Below are 25,000 nucleotides of genomic sequence, written 5' to 3'. Positions count from 1 at the left end.
TACTCCTTCATACAATCTTCTCTTAGCATCCATTCCCAAATGTCTTCTCATTAGACATTTTAATCCCCCAAGGCATTTACTCGCATCTCTCTATCTACATTCTACTCCCACCTCCAATCCTCCGTTTCCCGCCACATTCGCCCCTAAGTATCTAAAGCTATCCACTTCCTCCATTCTCGCTCCCTTAATACTTACTTCCAATTTGCTGCCACATTCTCCCCTTGTACATCTCATCACCTTACCTTTATCCGTATATATCTTCAACTTCCTTCTTTCGCACACCTTCCCAAACTGTCACTAATTTACTTGATCCCTCCTCTGTTCCTGCCACAAGCGCAGTGTCGTCAACTGGCTTATCTCCCTCTCCATTCGGCAAAGTAATAGCTCCATTTTTTTCTGACGCCAGACAATTTTATTCACCAGAGGAGATCTTACCATACCAAAGGTATGAACCTTCTAGTAGCGGAAAGAGACACACACACACATATATATATATATATATATATATATATATATATATAGATTTTTTTTTTTTTTTTTTGTTAGTCAAAGGAAAACCTTCCAAATTCAAAGGGATCATAACAGAACACCTCCCGGAACTACGAATGTGTCCGGGCAGGTTAGTGGCTCCCGAAATCGGCTATCTCCGAAGGTCGACTAGTTCGTAAGAGTAGTGGGTAGGAATGGAGGGGAGGTGTGGTGAGATGAGGCGAGGAGGGTAAGGGTGAGGGTACGGGGCGATGGTTCCTCGGGCGAGAAAGTGACCGCAATGACGGTACCAACGATGTAGTTGTGGTGGCGACGGTATTAATGGTGGCAGCGTCGGCTGCGGCGGTGCCTGTAGTGGTGGTAGTTGTGGTGGTGATGGTAGTGGTGGTGGTGGTGTTGGTGAAGCTACGTGCCATTTGTAGTGAATAATAACTGTATCACTGTTAATACATAAACGACGCTACCAAAACACGTTTTACATCTTTTACCAATGAGAAGACAAAGGTGCTGTGTGTGTGCGCGTACGTGTGTGTGTGTGCGTGTGTGTGTGTGTGTGTGTGTGTGTGTGTGTGTGTGTGTGTGTGTGTGTGTGTGTGCATACGTGTGCATGTGACCTGCCATCCACCATGTTTTGGATCAAGAGGTGGACTCGTGATCAACGGCTAATATCCTCCCAATGCAAATGAGAGTTCCATAGATCGTATGGTCCAGCCTATAGGTAATGCTATGACCCAATACACACCACACACCTACGCCATCCCTTTGATTAGGGGAAATAGTTACCGCTTGTAGTATTTTGATGTTTTTCAAGCCCCCAGCAAGTTTCGATCTCAGTTCCACTGAGTTACTTGGCCGAAACCAAAACCACTACACCAGCTAGGCATGCGGTGTGCGTGTGTGCGTGCGCGCATACTTGTGCTTATACTCGTAAATATGCAAGTGTCTGAGCATGTACAGAGCGATGGCGAAAGACAATAGTAAAGATAAATCATGCCCTTGGAAATGACAAGGTTACATTCCATTTTCTCTTAGCTTGCATTGTTTTTCCTCTTGCATATGATTGAATAATCTACCGCAGAAGTAGACGGCCAGGTAGATTACGACAAGTGAAGCCACGGCTGTACTGAAATATTTCATTGAATAGAATGATTTTATCTGGCTTTATCCAGAACAAGAATATAAAAAGGAATTAGATAATTTTCAGTTATTCAAAATATGTATTGAAGTTAGTAATCCACGAACAGAATGAGTTGAATAAAATCGACTAATGAAAGCCAGAGTGAATTATGAATGCTTTACATGGATGACCGAATTTGCAAGGCTGCAACTCATATCAAAAGCACAGAAATATTGGTGATAATTCTGTCGCCACGAAAGAGATACTACAAAGCTGAACGAAATAGTTTGGTAGCAGACGGAATTAGATGATAAACGCATCACGATATAGAACGGATTCTATCTGGTCTCTGTTTCTACAAGGGAGAGTGTCACAGGGATGAATAAAATCGTCCGATGATAGTCAGACTGAAATGAAAAAATGCTAGCCCAGAGGGGGGGAGGGTATCGTGAAATTCTCAATACGTATATTCAGTCACCAAAATATTATTTTAACTTCACGTATATTTACTTTTATTGGATCTACATCGACACAGTCCTATCTATATGAAGAAAATGTTCAATTCAACAAAGAATAACGCCTATTGTAAGACAACTGATATACACAAAATGATGCCAAACATTCAACAGTGGAAGTTATATTTAATTCGGTTCGTTTCCAGGAATATTGACAAGACTTTAGGGGATGACTGTACAGACCTACGAGATATGCACGAAGTGCTGGGTGCAAAGCTGAGGCTCTTAACAGATTCCCTTGCATTTAAGCAAATATTAGACGATTTTATTCATCTGGGAGGTCTCAAACAGCGTAGACTCCGCTTAGGCAGAGACGCTTTCCACCTCCTGGGCTAAATAAAATCGCCTGTGCCTGCGCCATGTTTGTACGAGGAAATACGATACAGTGTCAATAACGTGACCGAATAAGTCGAGCAAGAATGGAGCCACTTCAAGTGGTCCTCCTCTGAAGGAGGAGGAAGAGGAGGAAAAGGAGGAGGAGGTTTAAGAGGAGAAAGAGGAGGAAGAGATATGTGATGGAGAACAGTGAGAGATGTATCAAGAGGAGGGAGAAAGGGGAAATATGAAAGAACATGAAGGGGAAGAGGAAGATGTTGGAGGATGAGGAGGAAGAAGAAAAGAGAGAAGATGGAATGGAAGGGTTTAAGTAGAGAAGAGAATAAGGAAGAAAATGAGGTGTGGGAGAAGAAAAGAGAGAAATAAGAATAAGGGGAGGAGGAGGAGGAGAATGAGATGAAATAGAAAACGGGAAGAAAAGGAGACACAGAAAGAACCCTGAAGATCTTCGTGAAGGAAATGCGCCCAGGGCGTAATTGGCGCGTGGGGCCCCCAGATATTTGTTACGGGGAATACTAATTGCATTTGGGGCCTCTGAAGTGGGAAAAGATACACTATAGTAGCATGACTTGAGGATGTAAGAGTTTCGAACCGGTTCCCTGTTCGAGATGTTTCCAGGAATCCTATCACCTTCTTCGGCAAATTTAAAGGCCTCACGGGATACCCAGTGACAACCTGAGACGCATCTTGGAGTGCTGGCGCATTCTTCGGCAAACATGAAGCCTTCTTCGGGAAAGCCAAGAAAGAGCTGAGGGTAGAGGAATGTCTGAAACAGGGTCGACCCTGAGACGCTTCCAGGATTTTTGTCGTATTCTTTAGCAAACTTGAGGGACCTTTGGAAAGCCCTAGCATGAATCAATGGAACAGGTAGACATATAGTACGAGACTAAAAACGTGTCGTTATCCTTGGATTTCATTGGGTAGATAGACCTTCTAGACATTTTTGCATGTATGGAATTTCGTTTACAAAATATGTTTATACACACACACACACACACACACACACACACACACACACACACACACACACACACACACACACACACACACACACACACACACACACACACACACACACACACATATATATATATATATATATATATATATGAGTGCGTGTTTGTGTTTGTATATACGTATATGTAAGTACACGCCATCAGTTTCATCAGATAAATCTTTCAATGGATTTTTTATAGACTGCTCTTGCTCACTCCAGAGAAATTCATTTGTTGGGGAATGACCCTCTCAAAATAAAAATAATTTTGCATACAGAGAGAAAAAAAGACGTCTTGCAGTCCCATTATTACTTTCTTGTGTTTTAATTGCTGAAGGAGTCAGATGACTGTGGGACACCTGAAACACGACCTAAAACAGGGATTCTCAACCTCATCTCACCGAGTCATCCACCTCAAACGATGACATCCGTGTCGGTGGTCCTTTATATTCGTGTTGGCGCAGAAATAACACACACACACACACACACACACACACACACACACACACACACACACACACACACACACACACACACACACACACACACACACACACAATAACACACACACACAAACACACACACACACACACGCATATACATGTACACACACACACACACACACGCACACACACACACACACACACATACACACATTTCTTTTTCTCCTTTTTTTTTTGTCAATACTCCCATCGGGACATTATACCTTTGCGTAGCCAGTGATTTCTTGCATCGGGACCGCGTAGAAATAAGTGAATAATCCCAAAGTTAGACGTTTCTATGCCATTTGTTGTAGCTAATCAAACAGTGTGTCCGCCGTCTCGAGGAGGCACCAAGAATCTGCGGGGCCTCTCTTTGGATCATGCAAAGACGCATCGCTAGCGCTAACGAGGATCCAGACGACTTTAGAACATTCGAGCATAGTGAACATGAAAGATACTTTTAACAGGATTTTTCTATTTAGAAAAGTCATACGCCTGACTGCAAGAAAATACAGAAATACAGGCGCGATTATTAAGAACACATTTTATATACTTGCAAGACCTTCAGAAATCTGTGCAACCCAGTTGAAATCAGAACTAATAGCTATATTAACAGTATTTTTGTTTGAAATTTTTTATAGCTTCCTCCCAAATCTTATCCATTCCTCCATTCTCCTATCTTCGGTTCAAGTTCTTTCCCATCCTCCTCCCATCTTCCTTATATCCTCCTTTCACTCTCTCCCTTCCTCACGTAGAAAGAGATAAGTCAAGACGAATATACTGTCATTTCTATTACGTCATCCTGCCAAGTTTGCTTTTTCTTCTCCCAGCGAACGGTCCACCGTTAAGGAGTGTTACTAATGGTGGCCAATCATAGGACGATAACCTCCAGAGACGGACCAATCAGGACCAAGTATTTGAACACAACAGCAAATGAGATATGTATACGATTGTGACGTCCGATAAGCGTCTTGTTATGGGGAACCGGCTTTGTAGAACAGATGTTGATGTATTTTTTTCCAACAACACTTTCTCTAACATTGATTTTGTATCTTTCTCCGACTCCCACGGGTTTGGCAAAGGCGAGATTCAGTGGCGGGTGGTGCCCCCCTGCCAAGGAAAGAGTCACAAAAAGTATTGGAGAGGATAAGAAAGGGATTTGCGATTCTACGACAGAAACGCAACACTCACTCTAGACCGCGATCCGCGCCAAGGTTCAACACGCCAGAATAAACAACAGTTGTGTCTCACGCTCTCTCGAACTTGCAAGCGCTTTTGTGTATGTGTGCATTCACATTGGTCTTTGGTCTTTGGATCACGTGTTGGACTCGTGAACGACAGCTATTTCCATCCCGGAAGAGAGCTCAGAGCTCGTATGACCGATCTATGGGTAATACTGTGACTTTACACATATACATTCACCCAACTCCCCGCCCACGAGAGTTGGAGTAACACCGCAGCGCAGCGATAATGGAATTATTTCAGCCCTGGGCGGGAGTCGAACCCGGACCGCCGTAGTGACAGTCGGGGACTCTACCAACCGCGCCACCGAGAGAGAGAGGTAAGAGAGCAGAGTGTGTGTGTGTGTGTGTGTGTGTGTGTGTGTGTGTGTGTGTGTGTGTGTGTGTGTGTGCGTTTGTGTGTGTGAGTGTGTGTGTGTGTGTGTGTGTGTGTGTGTGTGTGTGTGTGTGCGTGTGCGTGTGAAAATGTTGTCTTTGACACTGGTACTGTAACATTCATGTTGGTGCAGAAATTCACTTTGATATACTCTTTCAGACAACACAAAGTTCTGGTAATAGCTACATACACGAATAATTACGTGAACTCACCCATGTGTATTATGATAAAGTACACAACCTTGTGTGTGTCGCCTGCTTCACACACATCACGAAAAATAAGTTTAACGCAGCCTCTGGCTTGACTTCTTCCCTGTTATTTTGTGTCATGGTGCCATTTCTTCTTTTTGTGCACCTCAGAAGCATAATGGAACTATTGAAGTCTCAAACGCCTTAATGTGAAGGGTGGTCATCAACCACTGGCCCTCAAATGTTTACCACTATTCGTGTCTTGTTGTTCCTTACTTGTTCATGTCACTGTCTACCACGATTACTTTCTTAGAACATAAGAACATAAGAATAAAGGAGACTGCAAGAGACCATAAGGCCTACACTAGGCAGCTCCGTATCCATCACCACCTGTCGTCCCCATCCATAAATTATAAGAATCGTCCCCATCCATACGTGTTGCTGTAACTTTAACCATTTCAATTCTCCCTAAAAGTTACCGACAATTAATCTTGTTGTTCTTAACGTATTGCCGACTTTGTCTCACATGGTATTTCTTTTTTGCAGGCGTCAGCAGACCGAACTAAAGGACGGCACCATGAATGCTGGTAAGTAGATACGATGTGTCTTTCGTTACTCTTGAGGATAACTAACCACTGCACTACTTCCCCTTTGTAGTGTAGTTAGTAGTCGGTCCTACTCAGTGTGTCCTCCTATTAGATTTAGATTGATCTCTATCGTTGCTGTGGTTATTTACTTCACTTGAACTAAAATCGCTTTATGATAACTAGCATAAATATGTATGTCGTAAAACGCAGTGAGAAGGTTAATCGAGATTAGCTAAACTCCTCTGTAGAAGCCGTGTTTCCTCAGCTGAATAAGATTGCCTGGTGGTAACTAGATTAAAAGTATATGACGTAAAAGGCAGCGGAAGAGTAAATATTTGGCATACGAGTATCTTTACATGATGTGTTGAGTGGGCATCACAGGTTCAGTTACTGAGTCTACAGTCTGTCTGGATGTCCTCCCGTGGCTTGCCATAGCATAGATATCATCCCGCTTTAGTCTTAGACCTAACCTCATTTGCATTGGATGATGACAATTTTTGCTCCATGCTAGCAACCGACAGACTATTTTGTATATTTCCGTGGGCAGTTTACCGACCTCGGTTAACCCTTTCCGCAGCAAATTTAATTTCCTTTTATTCTGGCTGCCGTTAGGCGATTTTATTAAATTTCCTGGCTTCCTTTCGTTGGCAAAATTTGGAATATCTGCGGTGGGTCACCGGTTAGTGTGTATGACCCACAACACGTTCTTCGTAGACTGGAGTCCCTTCCAGTGGTTTTTGATTTCTTAAGAAGTTGTCCACCTTTGAACCTTCATAAGACTCTTTCCCGTAATTGCCTTAAGGCAGAGGGGTAGAAATGATTCCTGCGAAATTAGTGTGTGAGACCAATAGAAAAAAGTCATGCAGGCAATAGATAATAATACTCACATGGTAATTGCACTCATTAATGGAACAATGATGATGATGTCATCGTGATTAGGTTCCTCGATCCGATGACTCTCCCTGCAAATTGCTGTGGCTTACGTACAGCGATTTTATTCATTCAGGAGCCTAAATTCGAGACACAATCGAGTCTTGCCCTCACAGATCCCATTTTGTCCCAAGTGCGCTTCATAACCTGTTTGTCGGTCGTTTGACCAAAATCCACAATGACAGTGAATCGACAAGACAAGAAAGCATATAAGTACCTTTGACTCCACCCTGCAGCTGAATAAAATCGCCAGGAATGAGCTAGAACAAAATCGTATGAAATATGTCTTTGTGTTCAAACGATTGACATGTGTCCACAGTGCATAGAAGTAAACGCCTCCTTTGTTTGATGGAATTATTTGTTGTATTAAACCTCTTCTGTGAAAACTAAGAGTCTTGATTCTCATCAGTGAATTGGAGCAAAACCCTTTGTAGCTCCTTTTTGTGTCACGAAGTGTGAATGGCGGCAGGCGGCATTAAAGGATAAGTACCACTTGGTACACAAGAGGTTACTATAGCCAACAGCAAACTCACCCATTGGACAAAGAGCCATTCAAACCGAGACTGAGTCGGTACTTAATCGTCATTATTCATAAAAAGAGAGCTAATGAGGAACCTCGGAAGCTTATGAAACGGCTTCATCGGCCCGCAGAACCTCCCCTTCCCTAGAGATAGAAGCTACCGTTCATGATGACGTCACCGTCGCGTTGGTGACGTCACCGGCCACTCGTCTCGTTGACATAACCAGCTTATCCGACGCCGGGCGTCTTCGACTCCCTGGGTTTGGACCTTCGCCGTCGTCCCGTCATGGTGGCGGTGGCAGTGTTGATGTTGTCATGGGTCTTCCTCTTTTTCTTCTTCTTCCTCTTCTTCTTTTTCTTCTTCCTCTTCTTCTTCTTCTTCTTCTTCTTCTTTTTCTTCTTCTTCTCCTTCTTCTTCTTCTTCTTCTTCTTCTTCTTCTTCTTTTTCTTCTTCTTCTTCTTCTTCTTCTTCTTCTTCTTCTTCTTCTTCTTCTTCTTCTTCTTCTTCTTCTTCTTCTTCTTTTTCTTCTTCTAATCTTCTTCTTCTTCTTCGCCTTTTTCTTCTTTTTCTTTTTCTTCTTCTTCTAATCTTCTTCTTCTTATTCTTATTCTTGTTCTTCGCCTTCTTCCTCTTTTTCTTCTTCTTCTTCTTCTTCTTCTTCTTCTTCTTCTTCTTCTAATCTTCTTCTTCTTCTTATTCTTCTTTTTCTTCTTCTTCTTCTTCTTCTTCTTCTTCTTCTTCTTCTTCTTCTTCTTTTTCTTCTTCTAATCTTCTTCTTCTTCGCCTTTTTCTTCTTTTTCTTTTTCTTCTTCTTCTAATCTTTTTCTTCTTATTCTTATTCTTGTTCTTCGCCTTCTTCCTCTTTTTCTTCTTCTTCTTCTTCTTCTTCTTCTTCTAATCTTCTTCTTCTAATCTTCTTCTTCTTCTTCTAATCTTCTTCTTCTAATCTTCTTCTTATTCTTATTCTTCTTTTTCTTCTTCTTCTTCTTCTTCTTCTTCTTCCTCTTCTTCTTATTCTTATTCTTATTCTTCTTCTTCGCCTTCTTCTTCTTTTTCTTCTTCTTCTTCTTCTTCTTCTAATCATCTTCTTCTTCTTCTTCTTCTTCTTCTTTGCGTTCTTCTTCTTCTTCGCGTTCTTCTTCTTCTTCTTCGCCTTCTTTTTCTTCTTCTTCTTCTTCTTCTTCTTCTTCTTCTTCTTCTTCTTCGCCTTCTTCTTCTTCTTCTTCGCGTTCTTCTTCGCGTTCTTCTTCGTATTCTTCTTCGTATTCTTCTTCGTGTTCTTCTTCTCCTTCTCCTTCTCCTTCTTCTTCCTCTTCTTCTTCCTCTTTTCTTCCTATTCTTTTCTCCTTTTTCCTCTCTTTCTTCTTCTTCTTCTTCTCCTTTCTCATCTTTCTTCTTTTTCTTGTTGTTGTTGTCGCTGTTGCTGTTGTTCTTAATGATAGTGTCATTGTCTCAGTTTCTTCGTGCTGATGTGCATTGGTTTTTGTTTATGTCACTTGTTGGTCAAACGAAATGATTCCTCGTAATTGGAGACGTTGTTGCCATGCATGCCCAGGAGTTCCTGTGAACAAACTTGCAAGTTTTTCATATGGGAATTCCTTCAAAGGTATTTGTGTGATCAGAGTGTAGAGGATGATCAAGTCTCCATCCGTATTGATATTACTAGACATGTGGTCGTCTTTTGACATTTACATATGCTGACGTCACCCTTGGTGATGAGTTTAACCCCTTGCGTACCCGGTGGTTCTGTTTCCTTTATTATGGGTATCACCAGCCAACTGTATTCAGGGACGTGGTACCCCATCGTTGGTGGAAGGATGACAACCTAACTCGGTCAAGTACCAACAAGCGTTCGCCTTTGGTACGCAAGGATTTTTGTAAATCGTATTTTCATAACCTTTGTCCTAAAGTCAACCATCACTTCAAATTCACGAACTGGTCATTTGGACGTGCACCAGACGCACAAATATTGCTGACGTCAAAGATTGAGGTTTCCTGCTGACGTCACCAGTCCTCAGGAGTAGGAGCAGTCATATTCACTCAAAAGTTCCACAAATGGAAGTTATGAAGGCGCTCCTAACACTCTGTGGCAATGCTGGTTACTGCTCCAAACTCATTTTGATGCTGAGTTATTTGTGCTAATAATTTCTCCTTAATTCCAGCTGTTCCTTTCCATGCTCAGGACCGTGCCCATACCAGTTCCTGGTGTGGTACTTTGGTGTGAATTCAACTGTACTAACAATACTCAGGTCATTTCGTCTGAGGGATGGAATTGTTCAAGCCATTCAAGCACGTTAACTCGTTCTACATGGTGACGCATTGTATAATCTATGCGGAAGCGAACTGCGGATGATTTTATCCAGTTGAGAAGTGGATCATTGTCTTGAATGGGATCTCGATTGATCAAGATCCCGTTTCGAGCGGTCAACGTCTCTCAGCGTAATAAAATCGTCAGACGTCTTCCATGAAGTGTCTGGCTGTGCTGAAGACTTTCGTGACGTGGCAAGCTCTCTGTGCTTGCACAATCAACCTCTTAACTCGAGGTCACATTACTCTTCCTCAAGAATGGACCACAAGCTAGGCTTGGGCATTTACCTCATCTGCTATGTTCAGACCGTGATTCGCGATGTTGGTCAGCGTGCGCACACACACACACACACACACACACACACACACACACACACACACACACACACACACACACACACACACACAAACACACACACACTAGATGACTTATTAAAATGGGACAACGGAAAAACAAGAGGACATGAAAAGAAACTAAAAAAAGATAACTATAGAAGAGATCTGAAAAAATAGCTTCCCACATAGAGTGGTGGGAACCTGTAATAAATTAGATAAGGAAATAATGTGTGCAAACACTCTTCAATATTTTAAGAAAAAACTTGATGCTGAAAGATGCAAAGACGGGTCACCACAAGCATAGCTCCCTTCCCGTATAATACAACTAGGTAAATATACACACACACACACACACACACACACACACACACACACACACACACACACACACACACACACACACACACACACACACACACACACACACATCTGTCTACTTAGACAACTATTTACCACCTACAGCAAATACACTTCCTTCATGTAGTATTGAGATAATTAGCTTATACCTGCCACTCGAGAAAACTACCCACACTGATCTTGATTTGGCCAGACTTCTCGTACCAGGATGCTCTTAAAATTATAACAATAATAATTATTTTCCCAAACACCCTGCCTCGGAGCAGTCTCAAATTGATGGATAAATTCATAAAACCAAGAAAATCTTCATCCTGGCCTCAATTTGGTTACACTGAGCGTGTCGTGGAATTCACTTGAGTCAAACCCTTTATGTGTCAAATGTGCTCTTGAAGTATTATTTCATCTTGAAACACAAAGGCAAAAGCCGACAAGACTGTGAGAATCAACACCGTGTGAGATCGAAACCTTTATTGGTACGACGTTTCGCTTGTTACAGCTTTTTCAAGTACTTGAAAAAGCTGTAACAAGCGAAACGTGGTACCAACAAAGGTTTCGATCTCACACGGTGTTGATTCTCACATTATTTTATCTGCTGCCAGACGACTGTATTCGGCTGGGGAGAACCCGCTGAAAGACTCTATCTGTTAACCCTTTCACTTCTGAAAGTTACTTGACTGCCGTTAGGTGATTCAATTCATTTTAGGGATGCTTTCGGCAAAGTGTCTGAAGTGTATATCCTGATATTAATCCTCTCGGGGGTGTGAATCCTTCTTAGGATTTTCGTTCTGGTTGACATTGAAACTTTTCAATTCAACTTCGGACGGAAAAGATCTCAGTTGGTGGCGACTTCGTTGATCTGTTATTATTATCATTATATATTAATATATCATATTAATATATTAATATATATAAATACTACGATTATATTAATATTTATATATTGACATGTGATTTATTGATATGATTATTTACTATTATTTTTTCGCTCATTCTTTCACTTTATATAAGTCGTGTGGATGGAAATTGATTAATTGGTCCCCATAGATTCCTCCAAGCTGAATAAGACCGAATAGAATTATTCTCGTAGCCTTTGAGGATTATTTTCACTTGAGATGCTTTGTGTCGTTCATGGTTTCAAAGGCATCAGTCGTACTTGAATATCATTGTTGTCTATAGTTAGATAACACGGCGCTATCAGGTTTCTCCACGCTTGGCATAATTTTCGTTTTTGGTTGACAACATCAACTCACTCAGTTTGATGTCATTAGTCGCCCCCTTTTGTAGACATCGCTTCTTTTCTGAGATTGACGTCAGAAGTCAATAACTGATTGTGGAAAATGTGGCGTCAAGTAAGAAGTTGACATCTCGAGTATGTTTTACATTGATGTCATTTGACCTCTACCGTTGTCGTCATTGGTCGTCCATATCCTTGACCCTTTCAAGATGATAATGTGTGTGTATATAAATATATATATATGTATATATATATATATATATATGTATATATATATATATATATATATGTGTGTGTGTGTGTGTGTGTGTGTGTGTGTGTGTGTGTGTGTGTGTGTGTGTGTGTGTGTGTGTGTGTGTGTGTGTGTGTGTGTGTGAGAAATCTTCTAGTGGACAGCGACATCAATTAGATCATTTTTATGGCCGTCGCGTGTAGGACTCGAACCTACCGCTCAGAGGTCATAAGGCCACTTGCGAATTTCTCACATGGATACAACCTTACCTAGCCTAACCTTACCTAACCTAACCTAACCTTACCTAACCTAACATCACCTCACCTAATCTTACCTAACCTAAATGGGGTGACTATTCTTCAGGTGTTTTGGTTGGGGTGACAATTCTTCAGTTGGGTTATCCTGGGGTGATGATTCTTCAGGTGGACGTTCTGGGGGTGACAATTCTTCAGTTGATCCGCTTTCATCTGAACTATATAAGGCAACACTTGGTGGTTCAATGTTTTTTCACCAGATTCCATGCTTCGTGTTGACATCACCAGCCCGATCCACCACAGTGACAACACGCACAGATCCTTCATTCATGTTGTCAACACAGACCAGCACACGTCAACACAATCGTGCATTTCAGCTTGTTGACGTCACAGGTCACCATTTGTGTGAAGACGATCCGCATAGTGACGTCTGATCTCTTCTTTGCCTGGTGGTACTGTTTCTTTCTTTGCGGCTGCCGTCAGGCAATTATCAAAGGATAACAAAGGAAGAGCATACTGACAGGAGACCTTTGGGTTTATACCTAGGTCGGAGGCTAAGAATAATTAAACGAAGAAATTAATAAACAAGCGAACCAAACAATTGGCAGGCATTACAGCATATTGTTTAGGTGTTTATCTAAATGAATCTTAAAACTTCGAACTGCACTACATTGCACTGCCTCTGCAGGTGTGATTATTATTCTCATACCGAGTATTTGAGTAAACGGATTGGTAGGTTCAGTCAAAATGATAAGCCTCGTACTTTGCAGCTTGAAACAAACCAGCTCCCTTTAAAAACAAAGAATTAGTTGCTCTAGACCAGCGTTTCTCGACCTTTTTACCCTTACGTAACCTTTAAAATAAATTGCATGTCTCAAGGAATCCCTGCGAAAAAAAAAACACATATACCATATCTTTGTAATTTTATTTTCATATCGTAATAATAGGTTAGATAGGATGATGTCTAAATCACATTATATTACGTGTTTAATTATATTACGTGTTTAATTATATTACCTATATGAAATTAAATAAAAAATTTAAAGTGCATTAGCTTATCTCACTTGTTCTCGCGGAACCCTTAGGGACCTTTTGCGGAACCTTAGGGGTCCGGGGAACCCGGGTTGAGAAACGTTGCTCTAGACCAGAGGTGGGGAACCTGCGGCCTTCCGGGCCATCAAGTGCGGCCTTCTGCGGTCTTTGATATACATATTATTTTTTTTAAAAGACCTTGAATATTTTTTTAAGTCTGAAATCTTTACACACATGAAACTTATAATATACACCACACACATAGACGAAAGCAAAGTTAACCGTGTTCAGTGATGTCACTCCCAGCAATTGGAACGACTTTTATACATATGTATAATTTTAAAATTCAAGAAATATTTTTAAACTGAATTTTTAGGGAGGGGGATGGAAAACTTACACCGTCCCCTAAGAAGGGATAAAATAATTGAAAAAAAAAAAAAAAAAATTCAGTCCGGCCTCTATGTGGGACGATGAATTGTAAGGTGGCCTTCATGCACAAAAAGGTTCCCCACCCCTGCTCTAGACAATCGTTTGACGATCATCATTGAGCCAAGAACGATCATCGTTGAGCGACAATCATATTGAGCAAAACGTTCCTTTATAGGCAGTTCTTGATGAGTCCCCTCTATACTGGGTGGAGGTTGTTGTCTTCCTTTTATTCTGACTGCCGTCAGGCTATTTTATTCATCTTTGTGGTACCTCGACGGTAGCGCAGGATTGAAAACAGTCTCCCGTTCACACTGGCATCCTTCGCCGTTGTTGAGCATTACAACAAAAGTTCTCTATTCATGATGACGCCACCGACCTTTTATTACCGATGACGTCACCATCCATCAGTAATGACGTCATAACCTCTATTCGTGATGACATCGCAACTTTGCCCCTCGTGTTGACATCACAACCTTGTCACCCAAGCTGATATCAACCGAAACCCTTTTACTTAGACGTATTGATGACATCGCTCACCCAGTCATGTTGACATGATATCATGACATCACGTAAGCTAGGACGGGGATGACAGCCGGGATTGTCGTGATGTCCCCCTGATGTGCCGGGGGCGCCTTCTTGTCGGCGCCGGCCAAACTTGGGACTTCGATCGGAATGAGTTTATTGGACGATCATAACGCTTAGTAACGGTTGTGCAAGTTTATAATAATAATAATAAATTTATTTGGCAAACAATCAATATACATGAAGTGCAGATAATAACAAGAACACATAGCTCGAAATGATAATTGGAATTGCCGAGGATAACACAAAAAAGCATGTATGCTTATTTCCATTGTGGTCCTCATTAGATTGTTCTTCTATACTAAGCTACACAGACAACATACATAGGGGGTTATCGTATTTATATCTCAATCATTTCTTGTAACTTGTACTTTCCTGAAGAGGGCTATAGCTATTAGCCGAAACATAGAAGTTATACTTTCTTCTAAGTTTTCTTTTATTCCCACTGTAGATTCTTCGAGAAAGTTTTGTCGTATCAGCGGTATATTACATAGTTCCACTTACGCCCAATTAGTTAACAAGTCAATAATAAATAGGTAAATAATAAATAAATGAACATATAGATAAATAAATTAATAGATACTCGTATATAAGCAGACCTGTGTAGGATTAGAAAACTCCTTAGACACTGTCTATTACGTTTCACTTGAATCTGTGTATCCTATATTTCTTTTTCTAAAAACGATTCCAGATATTCAATTTATCATGATAAATTGAAAAAAATAAATCCGTTGACAATGAATTATATAGTTAAAAACGATTCCAGATATTCAATTTATCATGATAAATTGAAAAACAAATCGGTTGACAATGAATGATATAGGTACTTGTTTGATAGGTCTTCCTGTATCTATCGCTTATCTACTGTTGTTTCTTTTTTCAGGCGGGCCTCCTCCCCCTCCACCCCCACCCCCTATTCCGGGAATGCTGCCAGCCATACGTCTTCCAACAGAGGTACGTTTTAAAGAATTCTGAAGCACTCATAATCAGAGGTAACTGCCAGTGAGTTATTCGTCTTTCTTGTTTACTGGTATGGTCTAATACACCGGATAAGACCATACCAGATTCTAGCTCTTTTAACGATCTGTGATGGTGTTATTGGTAGCGCGGTGACCTACCAATCTGATGGACCCCGGATTGATGCTCACGACGACCGGGCTTAATTGCACACACACACACATATATGTTCACATGATATATTCAGGTTGTCTTATATATGTATTCATGGATGTATGCATTATAATGTATGTATGTACGTATTTATATAGATATACATTTAGATTTCTTTGTTTTACATGCTTGCATGTATATATATATATATATATATATATATATATATATATATATACATATATGTGTATATATATATATATATATATGTATGTATGTATGTATGTATGTATGCTGAGACATTGTGACAAATTCCACCCTCCTTGTATATATGCATCTATGTATGTATTTAGAGATAAATGTTTATTATGACAATCTGAAATACTTTAATACTTAGATTTCAATTGTCATAAATATGAATGGTAAATCTGATTTCGAACGATCACATTCATATTACATAAAGAAAACACCATGGATTTTTTTTTTACAAAGAGGAAAACATTATGTATATTTGGAAAAGTATATATAGACAATTACATTTAATGAAACTGCACTCACGAAAAGACAAAAGAAAAATACAGAGTATGTGAAAATCCAAAATGACCTTCTACTTTGGAAATATGCACATGACACGGAAGGTGTCTGCTAACGACTCAGGAAATAGCCCAGCCTGCTTGAGAAAACGAGGACACTGAAATCTTACAGAGGAAGTACTTGGTTTTTGAAAAGCCATGATCAAGTTCGGGAGCGAGAAATGGTAAAAGACAATTCTAAAGATGAAGTATTCCAACCTATGAACCCGATGGAAAACCACGAAGGGTCACGACACTTTGGAATAAGAAGCGTGACAGTTGACCCAAAGGTTAGGTGCCGGAGAAAGCATCGAGGAGTCTTAAAAAAAAAAAAAAAAAGTAAACGCTCTTGTTAAAGGTAGACTACGATCTTATCAAAAAACCGGGGCTTAATGTGGATTTTGTCACATGTTAATGACTCGTACAGGTATGTCCGCGCCTTTGCTAGAACACGTCGTCTGAAAGAAAGAAAAAAGAAAAAGTATCATAAGACATCCAGTCATTACTCCTGCTCTCTTCAATACAGTAACTGTACAGATCCTGTATTGGCAAAATCCAGACGATTTTATGCAATTCAAGCTCGAACTCCAGGACCAGAAAAAAAGGAAATCTCGATCGATCGATACCGTATTTTGGTCTTCAAGTTCTGTCCTTGAACGCGACTTTCAGTTGCTGTACATTGGGGAGGGAGCCATATGATCTCTCGCAGCTGTCCAAAAGCTATCTGAAGGGTTTGTTGGATGCAGCCGGACGTTTAGTAGCGCCCGCATCCATGCAAACGTACAGCACAAACTCACTCTCTCTCTCTCTCTCTCTCTCTCTCTCTCTCTCTCTCTCTCTCTCTCTCTCTCTCTCTCTCTCTCTCTCTCTCTCTCTCTCTCTCTCTCTCTCTCTCTCTCTCTCTCTCTCTCTCTCTCTCTCTCTCTCTCTCTCTCTCTCTCTCTCTCTCTCTCTCTCACTTTCTCTCTCTCTCTCTCTCTCTCTCTCTCTCTCTCTCTCTCTCTCTCTCTCTCTCTCTCTCTCTCTCTCTCTCTCTTTCTCTCTCTCTCACTCTCTCCATTTTTTCTTCTTCTTCTTCTTCTTCTTCTTCTTCTCCTCTTCCTCTTCTTTTACTTCTTCTACTCTTCCTCTTCTTCTTTTTTCTTTTTCTTCTTCTCCTCCTTCTTCTTCTTCTTCTTTTTTTTCTTTTTCTTCTTCTCCTCTTCCTCTTCTTCTTCTTCTCCTCCTCCTCCTCTTCCTCTTCCTCTTCTTTTTTTCACGTCTCCCTTGTACGCCTTCATTTATCTTCCCCTGGCCATGTCCGGCGTGAGATATTCCAACGATTTTCGCGTTCCCTTGCAAGAGCATCATACGTCAGGATCGCCAAGAGCAGCAGCAGCAGCATCAACAGAAGCGCCTCCGCCGTGCCACGGTGTGTGGTGCCGCCCCAAGACGTTTTGGCCCTCTCTCTCCTCTTTTGGTGCCACGATGCAAGAGGCGCCCCAACAATCTTGATGTGACTCGAAGACTCGTCAACTTGGTTGGGAACAACTCTGACGGGCTGGGTTTAGCGGGAGGTGGCACTCTCGGGAGAAGGTAGGGAGAGTTTCTTTGAAGGCATAACGTAGTGCCAGAAGAACCTCCCATCAGATTATAACGCTAACCCACGAATGAAAACGCAGGCGATGGGTAGAGGGGAAGGAACGTAGCTACTAGGTGATGTGGAGCAGGAGGAGGAGGAGGAGGAGGAGGAGGAGGAGGAGGCGTGCCGACTGTGTAGGCGTAAGTAGTGCCAATTGGGTGCCAACACACTGGAGCTGCGAAATTAGTGTATCGAAGTTTAAGTACGGCCATTTGTTAGGGGTACCGACGAGGGCAGCTTGGTCACAATTGAGACGGAATGCTATCATTGGGATCGTGCGAGGATGAGGAAATAGCAACGGCTGATAACGTGCAAAATGCAGCAGAGGATTTGCCTTTCGCGTGGGCTAGGTGACGCCACGGTCGTCTTTCGCTCGTGAAGCAATGAGGAAATTCCACATCTTGTCTATATTCATATTTATACACACACATGCACACGGACGTACACACACACACACACACACACACACACACACACACACACACACACACACACACACACACACACACACACATACAAAACACACACAAAACACACACACACATGCACACACACACGACTCGCCGGCGCAGTGGTAGCGTTCGCGGCCGCCATTACGCTCGGTCATATATGAGCTCTGAGCTCTCTTCCGGTAGGGTAATAGCTGTCGATCTCGAGTCCAACACGTAATCCAAGACCATGATTAATCACACACACAAAACACACACACACACACACACACACACACACACACACACACACACACACGCGCGCGCGCGCGCGCGTCTTCTTTTCCTTCATATATATATATATATATATATATATATATATATATATATATATATATATATATATATATAATATATATATATATATATATAGATGTATATATATATAGATATATATATGTGTGTATATATATATGTGTGTATATATATATACATATATATATATATATATATATATATATATATATATATAATCTTTCATTGATAGCTGAAGTCATTCATATTTTTCGTTCAGGATTGGTAGGACCTTGACCTCAACCGAACAAAATCGCTTGGTGATTAATGGTTAGATATATTAGTGTCGTAGGACACTAAAAGGTTTATCGAACCATCTTTAAACTCTTCATTATTGAAAATTCCTTTTTCTTGGATGAAATTGCATGATGCCAGAAGATATGAAGCTATGCAGACTGAGTTAAGTACAGAAAGAGTCAAATTTAATAAAATGAAGAAAACAAAATGTATCTAATACCAACAGAAAATAGCAGACTGATAAAAAGATAATAATAAGTGAAAATTGTACTGAAGGCAGGTTCATATTATGATGTGAGGTGAAGTTCACAATTTTATGCCTGATTAGACACATTAGGAACTACTTTGTCTAAAATAACCGTAAATGTAAATTAGATGGTGCCAACCATTTAAGGAACCAACAAATAAGGGGAAAAAACATGTACACTCTTTCGCATCTTGATAAAGTTAAAAAAAAAAAGTTTGTCATCAGAGCATATAACGTATGTAAATGTACTCAAAAGGAACAAGTTCTTTTGTGTAAATGTACACAAAAGAAACAAGTTCTTTTATGAAGTAAGAGCACATTGGATCGGTCGGAGAGGTGGGGTTAGAGTGATGTAGAGGAAGAGAGAAGGTGGAGGAGGAGGAAGAAGAGAAGAAGAGGAGGAGGAGGAAGAAGAAGAGGAGGAGGAAGAGGAGGAGGAGAAAGAGGAGGAGGAGGAAGAGGAGGAGGTGGTGGAGAAGAAGGAGGAGAGAGGGGAGAAGCGGAGAAGACAAGAGTTACTGGCCAAAAGAGCTGACGGCCGCACCAGAAATAGCCCCTGAGGCAACAGCCCTTCCCCCACATCTCCGCCTCCTCCTCCCTTCCCATGCTCCTCCACAGTTTCGCACTTCCTTTATTTCTCATTATCTCCGCCTCTTCTCCCTCATGCTTCTCTTCCTTCTGCTCTTCCACACACAAACACACACACAAACACACACACACACACATACACACACACACACACACACACACACACACACACACACACACACACACACACACACACACACACACACACACACACACACACACACACACACACACACACACACACACACACACACACACACACACACAATGTTTATGCTTCTGCTGCTGCTCCTGTTAATGATAATTTCATATATAGGACATGCATACACACACACACAGACATATATCGAAAGGCCCTTTCTTGTAAGGTCGATAACCATATAAGGTATACACTTATAAAGAACTTTCAAGTCGTACACTTATCCTCATCTATTCAACATCCATTTCTTGTCCCATCTATCTTAGTCCCTTGTGGATGAAGGTGCATTTCTACCCTCTGCCCACTGTTCCATGACAGCAGGGCCCGACAGCCCAAGCTGGTTTACCTTCACCGTTTCATTATATGGGGACCCTCTCATCTCATCTAGGTGAGAATTTACTGAGCCGAAAAGAAGAAATCCCCCGTCGGATCACGTTAATTTCTCGTCCGTTCTTTTTATCCACACAACACTCACACGTATCTCCTGCCCTCTCCCATCCCCTGCTCGACAGATATTCGTGTCATTTCGTATACCCACGACCTCATTAGGTGCACGCGCACACACACACACACACACACACACACACACACACACACACACACACACACACACACACACACACACACACACACACACACACACACACACACACACACACACACACACACACACACACACACACACACACACACACACACACACACACACACACACACACATAGTATTATCCATAGAACGGTCATACGAGCTCTGAGCTCTCATCCGGGAGGTTAATAAATGTCGATCACGAGTTCAACACGTGATCCAAGACCATGGTGAATGATACAGACACACAAACCAGGCTTGCTGGTGTAGTGGTAAGCGTCTCGTCTTCTCACACAGGAATTTTGAGTTCGAGTCCCGCTCGCATCTTGGAAACTTCCTTAACACTGCAAGACGATACTGTTCCCTTTGAACAAAGGAAATAATTGTTAGTGCAAGATAACACCATTGCCCATTAATTGGACTACAGTGGGTATGATATAAACTTTGAGCTCTCATCCGGAAAGGTATTAGTTGTCGATCAGGTGTACACCACGTGATTTAAGTCCATTGCGAATCACACTGTGGCATGTGTGCTAGTGGATATGGACGTGCTGGTTGTGTTTGCGTTTTTTTTTTTTTTTTTTTTTTTGTCCATTAGAAAGCGACATACACACAGTAATTCTTGCATGAAGAAATTTGTATTAGTAAGAACTTTGGTTATTGGCTTGTTTCTTTTTCATTCCTACAGGTGGGTCCTCTGAAGCAGAAGGGGCCACCAGCGGCTCTTGCCGGTGCTATGATGAAGGAAAAGAAGCCATTCACCTACACTCCTGGAGGACTTGACCTCTCAGAAATCAAGTGAGTTCGTGTTCACTGTATAAGTCACAAACAGATCCCAGAGTTTTTTTTTTTTTTTGGGGGGGGGGGGGAAGTGAGAGGTAAGAAGAAGAGGTAAAGAATTAAATAAAAAAAAAAGTCACAAACAGGTCCCAGATTTTTTTTTGGGGGGGGGGGGGGTGAGAGGTAAGAAGAAGAGGTACAGAATTAAATCAAAGGAGTTAAAGTTTGGGGTGTAGTCACTGAGTGAGAAGGAGGAATGTAGAGTAATTGATTTAGTTAAAGGTGATCTTATCCATCCGAGGACTGAACTCGTATTGAAAGGGAGTTTCAATTGATCTAGACCCAATTGTATCCATAGTTCACATGACTGATTGATCTGTGGAATATTTACCGTGCTGAAGGGGAACTAAAAGGGGAGGTAAGTTTTTCGTTTCTCTCTCTCTCTCTCTCTCTCTCTCTCTCTCTCTCTCTCTCTCTCTCTCTCTCTCTCTCTCTCTCTCTCTCTCTCTCTCTCCCTCTCTCTCTCTATACATATACATATATATATATATATATATATATATATATATATATATATATATATATGTATATATATATACTCTTTCTCTCTTTGTCTCTCTCTCTCTTTTCTCTTTTTCTCTCTCTTTTTCTCTCATTTTCTCTCTGTCTCTTTTTCTCTCTTCTTTCTTCCTCTCTCTATAGCGGCTTAACTTTTTAGAAGGGTAGCAGACTCTACATTTTATTCTGGACTGGTAAATAATCTGGTAAATAGCCTGGTAAATAATCATATTCTTCAGAGTTACTGCCTCTTCTTCTCCTCAGCTGAATAAATTCTCAGCATCCAACAACACAAGATAGAAATAAATCAATCAATCAACCAAATCTGTAAAGTATGCCATCGTATTGTATAACTTAGGTAGACAGTGTAGAATTTCAAGACCTATGAAATGCAGTCAGTTATGCATCTATAACTAAGAGATACCTCAGTGATGAAGCCTAACTTGTCAAATGACTGGATGTCAGGTGTAGAGGGGAAGGGAGGGGAAGGGGAGTCGATTGTAGGGGAGGAGAGGGGAGGAGAGAGGATGGGAAGAGAGGAGAAGGGGGGGGGAAGAAAGATAGATGCGTTGTTCATTAGCCAGGGTTTGTTTGGGGGGCTAAAAAGAAAAGGTTATCTTTAGCCGACCCAAGTTAGCTGATGGGATTGTAATGGAACTGTTATGACATGTCGGTGAAGAAATATTGTGGCGATGGCGCGGTTGTGTTTTGTTTTGGCGAAGAAATTGTCTGGTTTCAGTGGAGTTGTACCATAAGGTCGTCTTCTTAAACCGCAGTAAATGGTGTGGTTTCCCTTCTGCACAATTTTAGGGTTCTCAGCCCCATAAGGTCGTCTTCTTAAACCGCAGTAAATGGTGTGGTTTCCCTTCTGCACAATTTTAGGGTTCTCAGCCTGGCAGGGAACCAGTATTAACTGATAAGCATCATATGTCGGTGTTTAAATGATGGGATGGGGCAGCCCTAGTGCGTTATGAAGGTTTAAGGACACGACTCTTGTAAGGTAGTAATCATACATGTTAACAAAAAATCTAAAGAAAGAAAATTACAAAATGTGTATATCGTAAATAGATGTAGTCTTGTCAATCTGCACGCGCGCGCGCGCGCATGTGTGTGTGTGTGTTAGTGTGTGTGTGTGTGTGTGTGGTGTGTGTGTGTATGTGTGGTTGTGTGTGTGCGTTTGTGTGTGTGTGTGTGTGTGTGTTTGGTGTGTGTGTGTGTGTGCGTGCGTGCGTGTGTGTGTGTTTGTGTGTGTGTGTTTGTGTGTGCTTGCGTGCGTGTGTGTTTGTGTGTGTGTGTGTGTATGTGCTTGTGTGTGTGTGTGTGTGTGTATGTTTGTGCGCGCGCGCACGCGTGTGAGTGTCTGTGTATGTGTGTTCGTGTTAACCAACGTGTTGTGACTATGTTATGTGTTATGTTGCTGTCGTTGATACATCCAAGGCAGCACGAGGTATGACGTCACATATTGACGGAATGGGCCTTCCTTGGCTCTTCAATCTTCAGGTCGCCTCGCATGGCTCGGCGTCTTTCGCGAAACGCCGCCAACGAGGGCGTTCGACCCTCTCCCCTGGCACAACAGAGCGCTCCTACGGCACCGACGTCCTCCGGTGGGGCTCAGTGCCCTCCTGGAGGTATGCCCATCCAGGTTCTTCCCATGCCTGGCATGGGTATGGGCCCCGTGGCCCCTCCTGCACCCAAAGAGCCCCCGAAACCTAAAGTCAACACTTGCGGCCCGCCACCCCCTCCACCTCCCTTCGTGATCTCCTCTGCTCCTATTGTCGCTACAAACAAAGCAGAGGTAGCGGCGGCTCCGCCCCCGCCGCCTCCACAGCCTATCGCAAAACCTCCAAGTCCTCCCATGGCACATCCTCAGCCATCCGCAGAACCGCAAATGGCGAAGGAGCCTGGACCGACCATACCTCCTCCACCTCCGCCTCCTCCGGGGGCTATTTTCGGACGCCGAAACTCTCTTCCGAAGCCCGTTATACCCCAGCCAGTTCTTCCTCCTCCTCCTATAGGCTCACCTGAGGAGGAACCATCGCCGCCTCCCCTGCCACGACCTCAGCCTATCAAGCTTCCGGTGTCCCCTCCAATGGCCGAAATCTCCTCCCCCGAACTCACAATCGCCACTTCGCCCATCGCCGAGTCCACGCCCCCCGTCACATCTCCTGATGATGAACGGGAGTTCAGCACAACGACAAGCCTCAGCGAAACTTCGCCCGTGCCTTCTGCTGCTCCTCCATCCGTGCCGTTGTCGCCTGAGGTCGTAAGCGTACCAAGTCAACCACCCCGACAGCCTTCTCCTCCCGTCGAAGAACCTACCCCTGTGCGTCAACATGAGCCTTCACCTCTGCGCCAGACATCCGTGAAGGAGACAACTCCCGTCAGACAGACCACACCACTAAGACAGGTCTCTGTTAAAGAAACGACGCCTATCTGTCAGGCAACGCCAAAAGAATCCACACCTGTCAGACAGGCGCCCATGAGAGTTGTGTCAGAGGAACACCATCCTGTTTCACCTCCTACAGCGGCTCCTGCTCCTCCACCACCTCCTCCCCCTCCACAACCTGTACAGGCCCCCGTTCCACCATCCCCACCACCCCAGCCAAGACCTCAGCCTGTCCAAAACATAGCGCCACCTCCCCCTCCAGCACCTGCTCCTCCTCCCCCTCAAGTACCCCAGCAGCAGCAGCAACCGAGACAACCAGTTCGGATGCCCTCACCTCCTCCAGCACAGCAGGCCAGCCCAAAACCCCATGGCCGCATTGTTCGGCAGGCATCTCTACCAACAAACCCCACGGCCGCCCCCATTTCCCCCCCAACCTCCAACGTTGGTTCTATCTATATCCCACCTGTGCCAGCGAAGCAGCAAGAAGTGGTAACGTCCCCCACCAGGAGCCCGAGAGTGAGCCCGACCTCAGGTCTGCAGAGAGGCCCTCTGCCGTGGATGTGCTCTCAGCTAAAGGACCCTTCCCCTCCACCTGCCGAGTTTATCAACTCTCAAGCCCGGATGCAAGCACAGCAGCAGCTTAGGCAGCAGGCGGTACAACAGAGACAACAACAACAACATCAACAGCAACAAAGACAACAAACGCAGCAACAACAGCAGCAACAACAATTGCAACAACAGCAACAACAACTACAACAGCAGCAACAGCTACAGCGGCAACAACAGCAGCAGCAA

At 42.6% G+C, this 25,000-nt stretch overlaps 1 protein-coding gene across 19 annotated transcripts in view; it reads left to right on the top strand.

Annotated features, from left to right (window-relative positions):
* Positions 1-25,000, top strand: part of LOC143018964 (uncharacterized) — a 684,447-nt gene that overhangs the window by 626,963 nt on the left and 32,484 nt on the right. For all 19 annotated transcript variants that reach the window (XM_076174620.1, XM_076174619.1, XM_076174603.1 and 16 more), the window contains 4 exons: positions 6,285-6,325; positions 15,423-15,493; positions 21,170-21,279; positions 23,320-25,000. The exon at positions 23,320-25,000 is cut by the window's right edge and continues 713 nt beyond it. In XM_076174620.1, the coding sequence (XP_076030735.1) occupies positions 6,285-6,325; positions 15,423-15,493; positions 21,170-21,279; positions 23,320-25,000 (1,903 nt within the window). The remainder of the gene's footprint in view (positions 1-6,284; positions 6,326-15,422; positions 15,494-21,169; positions 21,280-23,319) is intronic.

This window comes from Oratosquilla oratoria, chromosome 36 (genome assembly GCF_046742065.1).
Source record: "Oratosquilla oratoria isolate Oo_2021 chromosome 36, ASM4674206v1, whole genome shotgun sequence".
NCBI lineage: Eukaryota > Metazoa > Arthropoda > Malacostraca > Stomatopoda > Squillidae > Oratosquilla > Oratosquilla oratoria.
The sequence above is the reverse complement of the archived record's forward strand: the minus strand, read 5'-3'. Positions and strand labels throughout refer to the sequence as shown.